General features: G+C 39.5%; 2 protein-coding genes across 2 annotated transcripts in view; one reads left to right on the top strand and one right to left on the bottom strand.

Moving 5' to 3' along the window:
• Window positions 1-485: 485 nt before the first annotated feature.
• Window positions 486-7970, bottom strand: GSTO1 (glutathione S-transferase omega 1). Its single transcript, XM_015867247.3, has 6 exons — window positions 7914-7970; window positions 7731-7839; window positions 6041-6263; window positions 5200-5292; window positions 3057-3163; window positions 486-991 (listed from the first exon to the last, which is right to left on the bottom strand). Exons 1-6 carry the CDS (start codon window positions 7945-7947, stop codon window positions 838-840), a joined length of 720 nt encoding a protein of 239 aa, XP_015722733.2. The 5' UTR covers window positions 7948-7970; the 3' UTR covers window positions 486-837.
• Window positions 7971-8815: 845 nt separating this feature from the next.
• CFAP43 (cilia and flagella associated protein 43) overlaps window positions 8816-19851 on the top strand; it is a 38567-nt gene continuing 27531 nt past the window's right edge. The window contains exons 1-6 of the mRNA XM_015867246.3: window positions 8816-9072; window positions 9553-9806; window positions 10591-10687; window positions 13391-13558; window positions 14961-15111; window positions 19224-19374. Coding sequence (XP_015722732.2) covers window positions 8894-9072; window positions 9553-9806; window positions 10591-10687; window positions 13391-13558; window positions 14961-15111; window positions 19224-19374 — 1000 coding nt within the window. The 5' untranslated portion in view covers window positions 8816-8893. The remainder of the gene's footprint in view (window positions 9073-9552; window positions 9807-10590; window positions 10688-13390; window positions 13559-14960; window positions 15112-19223; window positions 19375-19851) is intronic.

Here is a 19851-nt window from a genome sequence, read left to right as displayed (position 1 = left end):
TGGGCAGTGTTACCAACCACCAGACCAAGCTGCCCAGAGCCATATCCAGCCTGGCCTTGAATGCCTACAGGGATGGGGCATCCACAACCTCCTTGGGCAACCTGTTCCAGTGCTTCACCACCCTCTGACTGAAAAACTTCCTCCTAATATTAGTCCAACCTAAACAAGCCTCTACCCAGACATAAAACTGTTTACCACAACTCTTCGGCTGTGACCAGCTAGTTCAGACCAGACTGCTCTTCACAGTCTATCCACTCACTAACATAGAGGGCAACTCCCCTTACCCTCCTCCCCACCTACCCCTTCTGAAGAGCCTGTAGCCCTTAATCACAGCTCTCCAGTCGTAAGATTCATTCCACCATGTTTCCATGGTAGCACTTAAGTCATAGTTTTCCAGTTGCACCACAATATTTGTTTTTTGACAGTGCCTCACTTCTCTCTGCACAACCAGACCAATGCTTATGAAGAAGAAGAAACAACTGTGCTTAAAGGAAACATTTGCTTTTATTTTCAAGACATCAGCATTACAACTTTTATTCAAGTAAGAGAGCCAGTTTAAGGACCACCCAAAAGAAATACCAGCAAATAGGCTACAGATGACAGGTCACCTCTGAGTAAAACCACCATTTTCCTTCACACAAAATACATGATCAGCAAAGGCTTTCCACTTCCTCCTCCTCCTAACAAGAACGAAGTTTAACCATCTTTCCAGCATAGATTCACCCAAACAATAAGAAATGCAACCAGAAAAGACCCCACATCAAATTGCACTAGATCCTCAAAGCTCACACTGAAGAGAGGCACTGATACATCAGCAAGCATGTGCCCATTGACATCTCACAGTCCGTAATCACATGCCTCTGGACTGTTCTTCAAATAGAGCTGGAGGAAACCTCTGAGCATCTGTGTGTCAGTGATTGTATCTTTAACAGCCGGGTCCTTCCTCATGGCCTCCATCCAGCACTGGAGCTTTGGAGTATGAGTCAAAACACTATGGGAAAAGGAAAGAGTCTTAACACAAACAAGAAATCAGGAGGGCATCAAGGAAGGAAAACAGCTTTAGTTCTGTTTCACTACTTGTACTGCTTTCTCTCGCACAGACATTCACCTCAGAGCAAGTGCCAAATATGTAACAGATCACAGAAGACACACTGACATTTGGAAAGCCAGATAGTTCTTAACAGAGCTTGTTCACTCTGTAAAGTTGACAAAGAACAATTATTATGTAAGATATCAGTAAGTTACTGCTTGTGTTATTCCTTCTACAAAAGAGACCCTATCCATATCTCTAATCTGCTCTGAGTTGAGGTCAGAGGCCTGCACACCTCTGCCTCCCTCTTGAGCACTTTATTAGTGGCGATTCTTTAACAAACACTCTCACAACTCACAAGTTTCTCTCCTCTCTCTAGAAGACTGAGATAAGCTGTGTAGCTTCTACTAGTCTGCAACCCAGCCACTCAGAATGCAGAAACAGTCTATTGAGGAAACAAAATTAAGCCAACAAAATCCACAAATCCACTTGAACACAATTAAGTACATGGCAAGCTGAAAGCTTGACAGTGCAAACTTCTTTTTTGTTCTCTCCTGGTACGCTGACTTAAGGGTATTCTGCACTCCAGTCTCTAAGTCCCAAGTTCAGTTAATGTACAGTTTCTCTAGGTAGCTTGTAACTCTTATTCAGAAAGCATCTTAACAGACTGTGGTCCAGATACTTGATCATTCAGGTACCTTGGTAACTCTAGGCCTTTGGTCCTGTATAGCTTGTAATACTTCCCCTTCCAATAAAGGATCAGACAAAACAAAGCAGAGAAGCAGCCCATCAATGTTACAATAGTTTTAATTCATTTGAAGGATTCCTTGCATCTTCCTCATTCTTCAAGAACAATTTAGTCACCAAGATGCACTAAACTGCTCTATACTCATTGTCCTGGTTCCAGCTGGGATAGAATTAGGTTTCTTCCTAGCTGGTATGGTGCTGTACATCAGATTTAAGAGTGAGAATACTGCAGATAACATACTGATGTTTCAGTTGTTTCTTAGCAGTGCTGACACAAAGGACTTTTCAGTTTCTTGTGTCTTCTGCCAGCAAAGAGACTGGGGGTAGGACAGATGCTGACCCAGACCCACAGTGGCCAAAGGAATATTCCTCACCATAAGACAGTATGCTGAGCAATAAAACAAGATAATTGGCCAGGGGGGCCACTGCTGCTCAGGGACTGGCTGGACACTGGTTGGAGGGCAGCAAGCAATTGTTTTGTACATCACTTACTGTTTATTCTTTCACTGTTGTTTCTCTATCCCTTTTTTATTTCTTACTAAACTGTCTTTATCTCAGTACAAGAATTCTTCTCAATTTTCTTCCCCATCCCACTGAGCAAGCAAATATCTGCATGGTATTAGAACAACACTCATTTTTCCCTTTTATCAGCAATGTCCTCATACAAGCTGACTCTTTGGCCCCATGTTAAACCAGCTATAAAACAGTTCTCCACTGAGGCCAGTTTCTTGTCAACCCAAAACCATGGTAAATGTAAGCACGTATCTAACACTTATGTATTAAAAAAAAATTTTAAAAATCTATTACAAATGGGATATATCTTCTACCTATAGAAAGGCAGGACACAGTTCATTCTTCACAGAACAAAACCAGCCTCCTTTCTCAGAAATCCTGGGCTGAAGAGGAGATACCCATCTCAAGCCTAAGGTTTTAGATTAACAAATTCAAACCTCGGCCTCCATGCCTCTAATCTCTTCCAGTAAATGTCTTCCCCCCCATCCCCCCTTCTTGTAGGAATGGAAATAAAGACCTGAATTTTGACTACTACTTCCAGAACTGCCAGAATTTTACGAAAACAGCTCTGGTGAAAGGAAGTATTTTTCCCTATAAGATTCCTACTCTGATTTAGGATGTTTACACCTGCCTCAAAATCGTAAGGAAGCTCACAGCTTCTTCAGCCAGCCTTAAAAGCAGTCCTTTGCCACAACATATATTCTAATACACAATGAATACACAGCAGCATTTCAGTAACATGCTAGAAGCCAGGCAAGGTACTCACTCCTTCAGCTGGAAGGCTTCTAGGCGTTCAAACCAGGGCCAGATCAGGTAGTCAATCAGGGAGGTGGAGTCCCCACCATAAAACACAGTGTTGCGCTGAGAGAGAATCTGTGAGGGACAAGAGATAACAATTATCCTCAGAAGGAAGATTTCCACACCAGGAGACTACAGTAACAAAAAGCCCACCCTGAGGTGGAATACAGGTATCCTGCAGGAATCTGGCAGGAAATAATGCATGTACAGCACATTCCCTTTATGTGCGCAATATATGGGAAGTCAGAACTGGTAAGTAATGCAACTGTGATATCAAATTTAACTACTTCATACACTGTCAGTCCACTTCTTCTCCAGAGCTGGTTCAAAAACTGCCACAAAATATTAATTATTAGGGATCTATAGCTTCTGCACAAACAAAAAGGAATTCATCTCACAGAATTTGTTATTTAGTGATTTCTGACTTGTAAAAAAGATTGTAAAAAAAGAGATGAATCAAATATGCACATTTCTAGAACAACGCCAGGTAAATACAACGTCCAGCTAAAGTAGAAGCCAGTTTCAGCAGGGACTCTTTACCAATGGCACTTCAGTCCAGTTGTTGTCAGGAAAATACTCCTAACGCTGTATCTGGAACTGGATTCGATTCCAGGCACAGGAGGAACAGGAAATACAATGTTCACATGCAACAGAAAGAAACCTCCAGCGCTCAGCACATAAAGCAGCACGACAACAACAACAACAAGCATATTTGCAGCACGTTCTCCTTGTTATACTTAAGGCTTCTGATCTGTTTCAAGCGCCATAAAGATCAAGCAGAAGTCCCCTTCAAGGACTTCCCAGATCCACGCTTGCTCTTCAGAAGACTAGTCCCTGCCTTTCCAGGCTTTGGCATTTTTAAGATTGAACTCCTATAGCATTTACAATCTTCCCCTCAGACCCCATGGTCTAACAGAAACTTTAAGGCAGTCCCTCCAAAAACACCCCATGCTGTTTAAATCATCAAGTGTCAAGCAAAATGCAGCCTGACAGTTGCACAGTTCAGAGATAGAAACATAGCTCCCTCTATGGGATAGCAGCAGACACAATGCAGCAATGTTTAAAAACATGTGCCTTTCTGACTACAGCTCTAACAGCACCATTTAGCAGCAACTACAAACACTGGTGTGTTATCAAAGTTGTTTTTCTCCTAGAACGAAAACATAACATCATACCAAGCACTCTAAAGAAAAAAATCCATTCCAGCTGAAACTAAGACAACACATAATAAAGTAGACTGAGCAACATTTGCTCTGCCCCTTTCTGCCAACCTCAGTCAACCTACAGCTGCAAAATTACCCAGGGCAAAATTAACCAAAATTACAGCTGCAAAATTAACCATTACACTAAAACAGAGACACCAAAGGAGTAACAAATACTTTGCAGAGTTAATAAAGTAGCAGGAAGCTTAATTCCTTGTTAATATTCTACAGATTTGTATTTCAGAGCAGAGAAATACACTTTGTTTCTCCCAAGAACTGAAGTATCTGCACTACTTAAACATCAGCCTGATCAGACAGATGAGAATACTTGAAAGCAATTTAACTTTGGCTGCTTAGGGGAGCAGGAAACAGAACACACAGGAAAGTAGTGGAAAACTTTTGCAAGCTTTGCACCAGAAGAGATGTGCTGAAGCATCAGTTCTTGCTCGAGCCAAACAAGCATCAGCTGTAACTGTTAAAAATGTACAAGGAATGGATTTGTGATAAAGTTCAGCAGCTCTTCAGGCTATCCAAGAACCACTACTGACACTAAATAAGGATTATAAGGTTCCTAACACACACACAAAAAAACCCACCACCTGGCATTTCCTGGAGCTCAGCTGAAGTCACATTACACCATAGTAGCAGAACACAGCCCAGGGCTGGATTTCTGCAAAGGACAGATTACACTCTAGTGGTGCTACTGTACATCCCAGGCCAAGGGGATGAAATTGAAAGACTGTTCATTGCTATGGCTGTCACATAAATAATAAGAGATCTGCTCCAAATGCCAAAGCATGAGAGCAGAAAACAAACAAACAAAAAAAGAAACAGCCATACCAAAAAACCAGGGGAGTAGGTGAGAAGCACAAAACTGCTATGCTGCTTGCTATCATGAGATGTTCTTACCTTATCAAGTTTGCCAAACTTTTCAGCTAAATCTGCATTCAGCGTTGTGAGATCTTCTCCTGCTTTGAGTGCCTTGGAAATCACAGATGTTATCTGTAAAAAGGAGAAAGTTTTCAAAATGCCTCCTACAACAATGCAAGTCACTTGGAGCTTAAGATGTTGAGATATAATTTCCCCTCCCCTTGGACTTTTATATTTCTCCTTCATTCACATCTTTCTCTTTGTATCTTCCATTGCTCCCCCTCTTCACCTGCTTCATACCCAAGCTGACTTCTTTTGTTTTATAGTACAAGCATATACTTTGAAGGGTCTATCTACATACAGAACATTGGAAGCTTACTTCTAGTCAGCCAAAACACCAGCCTCCACCCCACAGTGAAAACCAAAACCAGCCTTATGCTAGTCCAGCTATCTCTTGACCTTGGCTGCAGGCTCTTTCAGTTAGTCACTTCATATTCTGCATTTATACAGCTCTAGTACTTCCTACAGAGAGACTCATTAACATACAGCAACTGTCACTGCCTGGATCTCAAGCATTCGGCTAGTTTGGCCTACTAATGTAGTCTCTGTTGCAGGATGCTCAAAATCCTGCCTCAGTCATGCACACCTTAACAAGCTTAGCTGTCTTCCTGAATCCATGTCTTCTTAATTCCCAGTGCAATTCAGATGCACAGTGATTTTTATGAGCTAATTGTAAGAAACTCCAAATTTCTCTGGTTATTTAAATGGTTTCCCTACACACAACACCTCTCAAGTGATGAAAGCAGCATTGGCAATACAGCTGCAGATTTTGAAGCTCTAGTAAATTAAGCAGCACAATCCCACTCTGATCATACAGTACCTTTGAGAAATGTTCCAGAAGCATCTTCTGAAAGGCTCGCTCATATGGGTCTGAAGGCATCAGCTTCCTTCCTGGAAATGCTTCATCCAAATACTCACAAGTGATTGGGGACTCATAAATTAGTTGGCCCTTGCTAGTCTCTAGAATGGGAACCAGCCCATCAGGGTTCTTCTCAAAGATCCAGTCCGGTTTGTTCTTCAGATTGATGTTAACTACTTCATGCCTAAAAGAATAAAGGAAACAAGACCCAAAGAGGTTCATCTCCATTGCAGTCTACTCCACATACAATCATAACACTTCAACAGTTACAGTACTTGAGAAGCTGAATCCTCATTCTCCTGCTCCCCCTTGTCTTCCCCAAAATCCTTTCTAGGATTAACCATTTGACTCTGAGAAATACTGCCAGGAAGCAGAAGCACTTTTCACCAGATAAAAAATGCACCGACTTGCACTGACTTGTTTTTTAAGCTAGTAAAACACAAACGCAGCCTGTAAGCAGCAGTCCTGCCAGTCATGCTAATAACAAAGGTCAACCTTGGCACACAGCATATGTTTATCACATGATAACTCTGGGACATACAAAGAAGAACTTGACTGTAAGTAAGCCACAGCTGAAATTAAGATCCACTTTAATCTGATTTTACATCAAAGACCAAATGACAGCATTCAGACTTCTCAACTTTGATTCCTATTGCCTTGCATAGAAAAGATATGCAGAATAAAAGCCAAACGGATACCAATTATATAAAAAATATAGTTCTGCAAAGGACTTGAGAGTACTGATGGATGAAAAGCTGGACACAAGCCAGCAGTGCTCACTTACAGCCCAGAAGGTCACCTGTTTCCTGGACCACATCAAAAGATGAATGGCAACAGGGTAAGGGAGGTGACTGTCCCCCCTCTACTCTGCCCTCATGAGGCCTTATCTGGAGTACTGTGTCCAGGCCTCAAGCCCCCAGCACAAGAAGGTCCAGAGGACCACAGAGACGATCAGAGGGCTGGAGCACTCCTCCTACAAAGAAAGGCTGTGGAAGTTGAGCTTATTGAGCTCAGGGAGACCTCATTGCAGCCTTCCAGTACTTGAGTGGAGATAGTAAGCAGGAGAGAGATCGACTATTTACAAGGTCTGATAGTGTTAGGACAAGAAGGAAGGGCATTAAAATAGACAAGGGGAGATTTAGGCTAGATGTTAAGAAGAAATTCTTTACTCAGAGGGTGGTGAGGCACTGGCATTGCTGCCTGGAGAGCTGTGGGTGCCCCATCCCTAGAGATGTTCAAGACCAAGTTGCATAGAATCCTAGACCCTGATGTGGTGGCTGGTAACCCTGTCCACAGAAAGGGGAATGGAACTGGATAGGTTTGAGGTCCTCTCCAACCTAAGCCATTGATTCTATGACAAAATGACATGGCTATCTTGAAAAAGAAACTACACAAGCAGTGACAACTATGGATTTATTACAAAAGAGGAATAAGACAGTGACACTTTTTCTGTCAAAAAGGTCAATTGCTTCCTGCTACACATTGCTAAGTGGCAGCACAAACACACACAGACTATTCCTATTGCTTCGTATCTGCTGCAGCTTACGTGGAAAACAAACAGCACGCTGCCAGGCTCCAGTCACACTTATTCAGAACAGGCTATGACGGCCAGGAACCCTCCCCAGAGGGACCACCAAGGAGCCAGCCTCACCTGATGCCCTTAGCACGGAGAACGAGGCGAGTCCTCTGAGCGAAGGGGCAGAACCGCATGCTGTACAGCCGGATCACCCCCTCGGGCACCGGGCCCGGAGCTGCGCTGCCTGAAGAGAGAACGGAGGCGAGTGTTACAGCTGTATTCCATCCCTCGAGAGCCGCCTGCCCGGCTGGTACTTACCCTTGCCCAGACTACGAGAGTGATCGCCCGCCATTCCGCCGTACTATGCCGTGATACACCACACAACTGCGCTGCAACGCAACGCCCCACACTTAACACCGCCCCCAGGGCGGCCTTTGGATGGGCAGGAACAGCGGCCACACGAAGACGCGAGGATTTGGGGCTTTTGTGTACTAAGTCCTCATTGTGTTTGGCTGCTGGAAAAGAAGAAAGTGATTTTTTTGTTGTTGTTGAGTCACCGCTGTTTGGTTTTATAACCATTAAGTAACGCAACGGTGGGAGGGTGTGGTAGTTTCCTGCACAAGCCTCAGGCAAACAGACGCCCTTTATCAACAAGATAATTTCTCCCACCTAAGAACTGCGTGAGGGGTCACGACCTACCGTTAGTATTGGCTTCAGCAATATTGTGGGTCATAAAAATGAATAAATACATAAATACAACAACTTGGACTTTCTAATAGTGGTTAAGGACTCGGGCAGTCTGCTGAACTGTAGCCCAGAGAAAGGAAGGTAGAAATCCAAACGTTGCAAGGTCTGTGTGCTGCAATAGGCAGATAACATGGAGCCAGATCTGCGGGATGGCAGAATAAAGCTTCCTCATGCTACCTTGGTTTTATATGGCATAGATCTATGGGGACAGGAGGCACAGTGCAGGGCTGTGCTGCAGCTCCAGTGCACCTCACTGTGAGAAGGGCAGCATGCCATTAGAGTGAGAGTAGCAATGGCGTGTATGGGGCAGGGGTGGCAGGGCAAGAGACTTGCAGCCTTCTCCCCAGCTCTAATTCAGATAGATCTGCAGCCATGATTACCCAGATTAAGAAACTCAGGGCAGGCAGAATTACCCACAGGTCAGCAATAGAGATAATTGCCCAGATCAAAGGTAGCCCCTCATGCAGAATTACCCTCGAGTCAGGAAGAAGAACTGATCATACTCCATGACCTTTTAATTACGATCATAAAGAGCAGATCAGCACACCCGTATGTACAAACTACATCCCTATAAGTGCGCAGGCCCTTTAAATCCTCCCCACTCTCTGGCTGGTTGGTTCCTGCAGGAGCTCGAGCCAGTTCTTGTTCCTAGGAGACGGTGTAATCAAATGGCGGCCGCCGGTGGAGGCCGCGGCTCCTCCTCTCCTAAGGAGAACACGCTGGAAGTGAGGTGGGGGCCGGCCGGTCCTTAAAGAATGTCCTTAACTAGGACCTGTCCTCGGTCCTTAAAGAATGTCCTTAACTAGGAGACCCCTGAGGTGGTAGTAAAGCCTGGTAGTTAAACTGTTGATCTCCTGTACTCTAATCTTAAGGCTGAATTCTGTTCTGGAAGGAGTGTAAAAATGCTATTTGCGGTTGCAAGGGGTAAAGGCATCTTTCAGCTTTATGCTGTTATCTGGAAGAGGGTAAAAGATGGAGAAAAATTAGAAGGGATGGTACTACAGCGGTGCTGTACACAGAGGATGCTGGATAAATGTTGCTTGTTTCTACCAGGCTAAGATGTGGCTCAGTCAGTCTTAACTTAGAGTGAAATGCAGGTTCCCGTGATAAGGGGATGCTGGTGTTGATTATATGTACTTTCTCAAAGGTAAAAAACCTCTTATAAATGTGTATATTTAACTGTTTTAATGCTTACTTGCTCTTTCTCAAGTTGGGTTCAGGGATTCCCAAACAAGAACTTTGGCTTTATCAACAATCAAACTGTCTGCTACCCCTGTGGCAATTACATCCTCTTCTTCAATACTGAAACAAAGAAGACAACAGCACTGCACTGTCAGACTGGCCAGGTGGGAGCCTTTGCAGTGAACCCCAAGTATGGAGTGCTGGCCTTTTCAGATCGGAAGCTGAATCCTGTCATATATATCTACAGTTTTCCAGAGCTGAATAAACTGTCAGAGTTAAAAGGTAGTGGTCCTCATCCTTGTCACCATTTCTTTAAAGCAAGACTTTAAGCAGCCTGTTTCTGAAGGGGTTTTGTTTCTGTAAGGCTTGAGAAACTGTGACAGGAAACTTTCTAATGACAAGAAGTGCAGAAAGTAATGTAAGAAATTTTCTGCTGCGTTATTTTTCATGAGACTTGAGCCAGGGAGGAATATGACAATATAAAATTGAACTGTTATAAGGAGAAAACAAATTGAATGAATTTAATTACAGGAAAGAACAGTCTGAATAACAAAAAGAAATCATATTGCACTAGGCTTCCAGGCAGGCTGCTGAGCTGGTCTGATATGGAGAGATCTGAGCTAAGAGTTGTGGTTCTTGTGGTTCAAGTTTGGGGTCTGTGGTCTAATGTTTCTGCCTGTTCTATGTTAGTGCCCTCATTGGTTAATTTGCTTATCATCTCCATGGTTCAGTTTCCTTGCTGTTTAAGTGAGGATCGTAATGCTTCCTCAACTCATGTAGATGAATGAGATTAACTGCAAAGGATTTCCAGGTAGTTGGGGGAAAAAGTGTTTTACAATTCAAAGTATTAGTGAAACAAATGGAAAAAATCCCCAACAGTGATATTTTCTGAATACTTTTAGAATCTATTCAAAACAATCTTGTGTAAGCAAAGGAATCACAGCAATAAAGAATGTCTTTGGAGAGGTGAAGTGAATATAAAAGAACTGACAGGAGAACTTCAATTCTTATAGTACACAGTGAAGGCTGCAGTCAGTAATTGATGTTCTTTATTTTTGTATCTTAGGTCACGTTCAGTTGGACTACAGCTTACTTGCATTTAGTTTCTTGGGCCCATATCTAGCCAGTTACTCTTCATTTCCTGACTTTGTTCTTTCTTTATGGTAAGAGCAAAATAACTATCTAATACCATTTGCATTTAATAATATTTTTGTATTTTGTATCTGTGCTCTTAGTATAAATTAAAGTGAATGTTAAACTCTCTTTTTTTCCCTGATGATCATTGCTTGCAAACTTCTGCCACATTTGCTGTTTTTTTCCTAATATTAGTAGTATATGGTCAGAATGACTGTTGCTTTGCCATAGCAGTCTTCTAGCTTCGTTAAAATGTTGTATTTTCACTACTTACAAAGTCTATAGCACCAAGAACTATCTGTTCTTCCTTGGTAGCTGGGTACCATGCTGCTTGTGAAAGAAAGCTGCCAGTTAAAAACAGAAGAATTCTAAAGCTGACTTCTACTTTTTTGTCTCATTCAGTATTTTTTTTTAATTACTTGTAATTATCTAGTTCTGTGTTATAGTTATGCTCAGTGATTACACTACCATGCATCGCTGGGTTGGATTATTATTATTATTGTTGCCATGAAAAGAAATATGGTGTGGTTGTGATACAGAAAATACTTGTTTTTTAATTGTTCTGTAAATAGTTGTCTCCATGGCCAGCAAGCTTCCACCTCCCATTCAGTCTGAGCATGTTTTCAAACAAATGGGGGGAGCAGAGTAAGAGGAAGTCAATTAAACACAAGAAAGAAGTACTCTGTATCGTATCAATGCAATGATGACCTTTTTATTTCTTGTAAAACAAGTAGAGAAAAAGCATCTTAACTTCAGAATGTTAGTTAATTGACATGGCTACTACTGTTGATGCCTCTTCCTCATTCCTTACAAGCAATAATGTTTGCTGTGAACTCTGTTCATACAATGTATGTGTGGAAAGGGGTCTGTTTATATCACAGTAGAAACCAAGAGAGAGACTCTGTCCTGAAGAGTGTGTGTGCTAGTCACCCACAGAAATAATATGTGTGGATCAATGTATTTAATGCATGCGTGAAAACAAAAATCCACGATCTTGAAAGACTATTCTAGATTACCCCTAAAATGGAAACACCTAGAAATGTTTTAATGCTTAAAAACAGGGCATTTTCCAGGACCAATTGCAACACATTTGAATGAGTGCAAATTTAACTCTCAGCACCTAGATGTCTTAAGAGAATTATCCTCAGTGCCAGTCAGAAAGAATTTAATAACAAAATAGAGTGGCTTTGCAATCTTAAACTTAGAATTTATAATAATTTGAACAGAGTTGAGTGAATTTACTGTGTGATTGGGACCTTACATTTTGCAGTTAGATTGTGTTGTGCATTCATCACAGATATTTGTACAGATGAAAGAGATCACTGTTTAGCATCATTCATGTGATTGCAATATGGTGATTATACAGCTCATGTATTTTAAGCATATAGTTTATAATAAGTTTAAGGTACTTATACTTTGAAAGTTAACTTAGTCTCAAAACAGGGAAAGCTTATGGAGAACTAAAATCAGCCTTTTGTGTGTGATTTTATCTCTAGATCTTTATTCTTTTCAGTTTGAAGGAGAGGCTCCATGCTGGATTCTTTTTCAGATACATGTACTACGCTTTTTTAGATCTTAATAACTTATCTGCTCTAAGAACATTGGCACTATCTGTTAGATATGAAATTAAAGTGTAGTGACATTGTGGAGAGAGCTCTTCCATTTCTGTTACAGTCAGAGCTGCAGCTTTTAGCTTTCTGTAGAGTTAATGACTTAGCGCTGATGCATGAAAACTAATTTTATTCATGTACTATCAATTTTAATGATTGTCTTTACACTCTAATCAGTATTTAAAAGTAAATTTCTTACAGACCAAAACAAGAGGATTATACTAAATCCATTTGCAGCACTGTATGCATTTTGGTTTTCTTCATCTCAGTGGTAATGACAAATACAAAAGCTATAAATGTTATTTAGATTAACAGTCAGATATGTTGCCTGAGCTAATAAACTCTTTTAATGATTTTCTTCAAATTACGTTAATCAGTTCTTGGACAGAACCTAAAAATGCAAATGGAGTCGAGAACCAATCTGGATAATGGAGGAATATGCAAACTAGGGCATGAGACTATAAAGTAGGCTACAGCAGACAAAAGGAAAGTCAGTGGAAAGAGTATTCCCAGGGTAATATCAGCTAACGTGCAACATCCCCATATTCTGCAGTTTTCTTCTCTGGTTAGTTAATGCAGCTGTAGCTGCTGTGCAGCATTCACAATACAGTTAGGATACAGCCTAAATAACTGTTAGATAATCAAGGGCTGACTGAGTTTCCTAATTATAAAAATTGTGATACCTTCCAACTGCAAGTATTATAATAATTACTTTATGGATTAGGAAAGCAAGACTGAGCTCTTGGGTGCTGAAGAGTTTCCTGTCCATTCAGTCAGTGACACAAGTAGGAGGAAAATGTGTGTCTCCTGTTTCTTGCTCTTTTCACAAAAGGAAATGCTTGGTAATGTTTCTACAGTGCCTGTATTCATAATTAGTTTACTATTCAATCTCTTTCTAGCAGTACTAATTTTATGTGTAGCTAATTAACCACATCATTCTAATTCTCAGGAGAACCTGGCTTATTTGACAGCGTTGTTGGTGATTTATTTTTTTTTCAGTGATGATGTATTTGTTTGCCTATCTTGCTCCTGAATATCAGTCAGAATCACATCCATATATTTATCTTGAATGTTTTTGATTTCTTTAATAAATTTGATTTTCTTTTTCTCTCCTTAATGAAGGAACTGGAAAGAAAACATCCTCCTGTGCAGTGAGTCTCAGCCAGGGGTAACAGCGACCTCCATAAGTTTTAATCCTATGAACTGGCAACAGCTGTGTTTTGTTACTGAGACCTCTGTTACTATCTGGTGTATTGAAAGGAATCATGACGAGCATTGTTTTATACGAAAGTAAGTGAAACACCTTTCAAGTTAAAAGACAAATTTGGAAGTGTATTTTAATGATCAAGACTAGCAACCTATATCTGTTTGCAAAGAACTTAATCCAGTTTAGTCTACCTAGCAATTATAATCAGTCATTGCTAAAGCACAACCAGTATGAATCTGTCCAAATAATCAGATGAACTTATGTATGATTCCATAGTACTCATAGAACTCACATATCCCAGTTGTGCATGCAATTGAAAATTCTATTAATCAGCATTTTTGGTAGCTGTCTCAATGAAGAGCTGCCCTATTGCATTATTATAGTGCTTAAATTGCTCTTCCATTCCTGTAAGTGTTAATGTTGAGAACTGAGTGGGAACGTGTATTGCTTTTGTGGCTATGGAACTGCCACATGTGGATCAAGTTACTTCCTAGTAAGCACAGTTAAGCAACATGTAGCTGTAATCACAGATTTTTTAAAAAGCAGCATGTTTTCAGTGTGATTTCCAGCTTGTGTGGCCAGCTTGCAGAGGGGGTGGCTCTGTCAGTGCAGGTCACTGAGTACAGCAAATCTAGATGTATTCTAAAATCATCTTTGAGGCTGATATAAGAGCAGATGGACTAATATGCATTGTTCAAGATGGAAACCACAAGGCATGACACATACTGTTGCAGTGGCACCTATTCCACAGTTCACAACAGCATATTTAATCTTACTAACTATGACTATAACCAATATGACTATGACCAATAACTGTCATGGTTATACTAGTAAAAGTATAGACAAGGCTTTAATCTGAGTTCTCAAAACAAATTTTTTACTACCTTTTGTCATTATAGAGAACACAGAAAAATACCTATATTCTAATTTTTCTGTTCTTTCTATTCCTTTGAGTAGAGGTTAAGCTTCCACTGATAATTATTTATATATAATTGCATAACGCTTTTACCAAATCATAAGTGAACATAATTTGTAAACTATAGAATCCTTACTTCCTGCTCATATGCTGATTATCAGAATGTAACAGGGAAATACTGCTATTACTTTTTTCATCGTTACTAAACTTTCTGCAGAAACATTAAGCTTGAATCCTCATAGTCTGTGCAAGTTAGGTGTGTAACATTGTTAATCTGACTTAAAACAGCAAGAATGGATAGTTATTTGTCTAAGGCAATAGGAAAAGACAATGAGAGTGTGGCAATCCAGTTCTGCTAATTAGGAGCCTCTTTTGTGGCAAAATTACTATTCCCTGATAGTGAAACAATATGTTTCATGTAGAATTATTCTGTACAACAGTTTTCCATTACTGTTGCTGAAGTAGAGATTGGTGTCGCTTTTTATAAAACGTGCTTCCCAGTTTTGTATCAACATACACTATTTGTAATATTTCTCCTCAGACGGTGTCTCTTGCTTTTTTTTTTACAGCCCTGTGAAACTCCCTGATGGGAAAGGTTCTCTGGATCATCATGAGAATTTGTTTTTCCCATATTCTTGTGATGAAAATCCCTACCATGGCCCCGTTATGCCAGTTTCAGCCATTGCTGGACTGGTAGGAGATGAAGCAGAAACATTCGTGGTAGCTACTCATTATTTTATCCATTTATTATTCCAAGCCATTATTCTTTTAATGCATTTAGACATTAATAAATTAATAATTGTAATATCTGTTTAAACAGGTACAACCCAGTAAATAGATTTGTTGTTTCAATTATGTATTTTAAATGCATTTTAACAGGAGATTCACAAGGCATGATACTGTTGCACAGTGCAGTAAAATACAGACATTTCTGGTGCAGCCATATATCTGTGCAGTAAAGGTCTCTGTCCCAAGAGCATTAACAGCATGTCAGCATTTAACCTTTCCTGAACTAATGAGAGCTGTTGAAACCTTGGAAACTTATTTCCATGCTAAACTGATAGTAACCTTCAGGTATTTTTACCTTTGGGGTTTGTTCTCTTCGTGACTCTGAAAGTGTCTCAAGCTGTGAAAATACTGAAGGCTTTATTCCAAACAGCAGCCTCTGCTTTTGAAATACATCCCCGCTCCATTGATGGTGCTGGATCTGCCCATTTGCTCTGCTGTATTTGATCATTTACTTGCTAGCCTCCCTAGAGATATGAAATGCTTCAAGAGTTGTCAGTTTGTTTGAAATTTACTTTTACCTGACTGTTAACTAGAAGCAACTGGCACTGTGAAAACATTTAATTTGCAACTCCGGGATTCCTTTTTAAGATTAAGAACATCATTTTCTGTTTGATGTTTGCCTCTTTTACGTGGCATTCACAGAGGTTTTTAACTGTGACTACAGATGTCCTTGGTTTTCAGACAGACCACAAATGTCCTCTACTGATTTTGATTACACATGAGCTACTTCTACTTCAAAACACTGGGAACGTGGAAAATAAAGATGAAATATGTTCATAAGCATCATTGCCTTTTTATTCTACTTTACTGCTTTGTATAATATGTTCAGCTCCTGAACTGCAAAAAAGCGCTTAGTTCTTTAGCCTGTAGTGTGAGCTATGAGAGGGAAAAAGAAACAATATATTAGGCCTGTAAGGATTAAAAGAATTTCTTTTTGTCCTTGTATGCGTACTATTCCATTCATCAAGATCAAATACTCCTCTGTGGGATACTGTAGACACAGTTCTAAGATTTCAGCAGAATCGTGTGAAGAATTAAGACCTTCTTGTGGTTCCCATCACCATTCTCATCCCTGTTATTTCCATCTCTGTTTTGGAATTTTTCACAGTCACTGATGAACTTTTATTTCCCTAGAAATGAGCATTCTCTGTACAGTCATAATTCCAGCTTTCTGTGAGAATTTTCTGCCTAGCATTTCAAATGTAGGAGACTTGTGCCATATTTATCATCTGTTCCTTGCAAGTTCTTGTACTTGAACTTGCAGATCTATATTATATATAGATCTGTATATTATATATACAGCTTTCTCACCTGGAAGAAAGCGTGCTTTGAACCACATTAGATACCATTATGGGGTCTTTGCATTCCCAAGTGCTTCCAGAAAAATCTATATTTCTTTTCACTGGCTTCAGTGTTATTATCTTCTCCTTAAATATGTAAATATTTCTGAAGGAAGAGCAGTTTGATCTAATTCTACAGGTTTTTGAGCAAGATCCTTTTCTTTCAAATTAGGTGGTATATATTTTGGTATTTATTTACTGTCCAAACACCCTAAGGAGATAGGTATTTTTTGGTTATGAAATGTTAACAAAGTCATGAACAAAAGATATTTTGGAATGATTTTTCAGAAATATGAACTTGCTCTTTTTGTTGTGGTGTATTTGTTTCCTGGGTACTAAACTGTGTAGAAGTAGCACCAGGAAACAGACTCAGAAACACTGATTGAATTTCTGCTGTGTTTTCACCTGGCTCCAGTCTGTGCCAGTTGAGTTGTATTTTTTTTTCTTTACAGGAATGTTATGATGTTGTACAACGCTAATTCTCTCCTCTATATACACTTCTGTGCATATGCTTCATCTCTAACCTAGCAGGAGTGCTGAGCTGCTACTAGATCTTGTAACCCAACCCCACTGGGTGGAATTGTGAAAATATGTCCTGTAGCTTAATGCATCCACTTCCAACATGGAGAGTGTGATTATAGCAAAGCAATTCCTGCTTGATTTGGTCTGAATACAGTTGATGTAGAAGGTGTTTTATCAAAATACAGTTTTATCAAGGTCTTTATGTTGAAAAGTAGTGAATGCAGAAACACTGAATGCAGAAACATTCAGTGAAAATGAAACTACTGAATTTGCTGAGTTCTTCAGATATCCAGATATCTTCAGGCTGCAGTTTCTTTAATGGACTTATTGGCAGTTACAGCAACTCAACTTTCTACAGTTTCTCACTCTTTATAAATTGACAGGCCCCTGCTGCAGTTGCATGAATGGGTACTGTAACTGATGATTTGTATACTGTTACAAATGTCCATGAACACTTATCTGATTCTGGCCTAAAATCTGCATCTCAACATTCGTTAAGCTTGGAATTACTGTCCTCACTATTTTTGTTTTAATCATTTTGTAACTGATAAGAGAAAGTATGCTCCTCCTTATTGTAGGGGGAACAGTATCGTAGCTTGATGAGCCTCCCTCCATTTTCCACAGAATTCAACAGAAGAATTTTTCTTTATGACTAAGTCCAAGTTGGCTGAGGTCAATGTTTTTCATATTCATATAAGCATCAAAATTGGAGAACCATTTATTTACACTAATAAGAAGAGGGATTACTCTCAATTCATAGTCCAGAGTTGCTTGGAGGCAGTAGTGTGCTCCTAAGGAGTGTGTGACAGCTGTGTAAGAAAAGCAAGTCTAATGCATGCACACTTGTTTGTGTCTTTGTTAGTGGCCCGTGCTCTGGAACAGGATATTGAGTCTAAGTGTGTACCAGAGTGTAACCACAGTGGGGCAGCAGAGTGAAAGGAATTGAGTTTTCTGAATTTACTTTGCAATGACCAGACTACTTGAATCCATTTCATCCCCAGTAATAATGTTATTCCATTGTTTTATTATAATTCCTTTTATGACAAGGATCCATCATGGAAGACCTGCTAATCTTAAAAGAGACAGAAGTTCAATAAAAGTCTGCATTATTATTATGCACCACTGTACTATTGCACGCTTGAAGAATCAATCTCATTTTGAATTTACATAATCTTACCCTTGGATTAACATATTTTACCTAGTATACGTAAAGGCAGTCATGACAGCAGGTATAAGGGAACATTACAGAAATTGTCTTTGCAGAGGAAGCTTCTGATTCATGGCAGTTCAGTTGCATCTTGCCAAAGATTTGTGCTATTCAAGCCAAGTAAAATCAGGGAAAATGCCTATATTAAATGTTTCACTGGGTGATCTATAGTCCCATCCTGCTGTAGATTTACTAGTTTGTCCTATTTTATTATTCAAAATGCTTTGTAGGCATAAATAAATAGCGAGTAGCCTGTCCAGAATTATATAGGAAGTCTTTGGCATATTTTACTAATGGAATCTAGATAACTATGAATCTCTCATGCTTTCATCACAGGTACATCCATATTTCTCTTTTGATAGAGCCTTCAGTGAGACAGCAAGAGAATTTACCAAATTATGGACTCTTATTTTATTTTATCCATCACATTCACTCTTCTCCACTTCTGCTCTTTGGATCTTTTCTTCTTAATGTTCTTACAAGCTGTTTTTGTTTGTTTGTTTTTAGTGAATTTGCTTCAATCTGATTCTTTCTATCATGGTATCTGTATAACTCCTAAGTCCTATTGCTGTTGTACCTGAACAGGTCACGGCCTTTAATAATATTTGCTGGAGGGGTACTGTTGTTCCTGTTTTATAGATGACAGATTTATGAGTTTTATTTTAGAGAAATGAAATTCCAGGTGTATGGTAGTCTGTAGCAAGGATATTTCTAGATCTAATTTGTACATAACGCAAAGATTAACAGAGCTTTATTCAGACTAATTTGGTTATAAGATAAACTGTGTTCTAAAATCCTGCTGTCAGACATTGTTTTTTCTAGAAGATGTTCGTGTTTCTCACATTTCTAGGCTGGATAGAAGGATGACTGAATAACATGAAGTCAGACTGCAATAATTTCTTGGCCTTGAAATGTACCTAACTATACAAATATTTGCCAATTGTTAATTGAACTTGTTTATTTTTGTGCTGAAGCCTAGAACTGATATTAAGCCTTCATTGCGTCCTACTGCCCACTGCTGGAATGCAGACTCTGACATTTACCTGGGCTGTAAAGAAGGTTATATTTTGGAAGTTGATACTATGAAATACACTGCTTCAATTATTCAACAAAAACCTCTGCCTGGTAAGAAACAACTGTTGTGTGTTTTAATCATGCAGGGAGGAAGACAGATAGAACTGTGATGAGGTTTTTTTTGCTTTTGTCAAAACCTTCACAGCTTTATTCTGTTGTGTAACCTACAGAAGTTGTAAAGCTGTATTGTAGAGCCATGTGAAAACCATTATTCTTTTATTAATAAAGTAAACATTTCAGAATTTCTGTTGGACTTCTAAGTCTTTAGCACCCTTTAAGTGGCAGTCATTTTTCTCAGCCAAAAATATATTTTTAAATATTTAAATACATTAAAACCATTTGATAGAATGAACAGTAATTCCAATAACCTATACCTTATTAATGGCTTTATTATACTACTAATATAGCAACTATACACAGTCCTTTTACAGCTAGTTAATTACAATAATTTATTTGGTTTTGCATGGCGTATTTTGGGTTCAGTCCATTTGGTATGTTAGATAATGTTAGAACATGTCTTTGAAGACT

This window comes from Coturnix japonica, chromosome 8 (assembly GCF_054131305.1).
Source record: "Coturnix japonica strain WE chromosome 8, WE-NBRP24, whole genome shotgun sequence".
NCBI lineage: Eukaryota > Metazoa > Chordata > Aves > Galliformes > Phasianidae > Coturnix > Coturnix japonica.
This window is presented reverse-complemented; position numbering and strand designations above follow the sequence as displayed.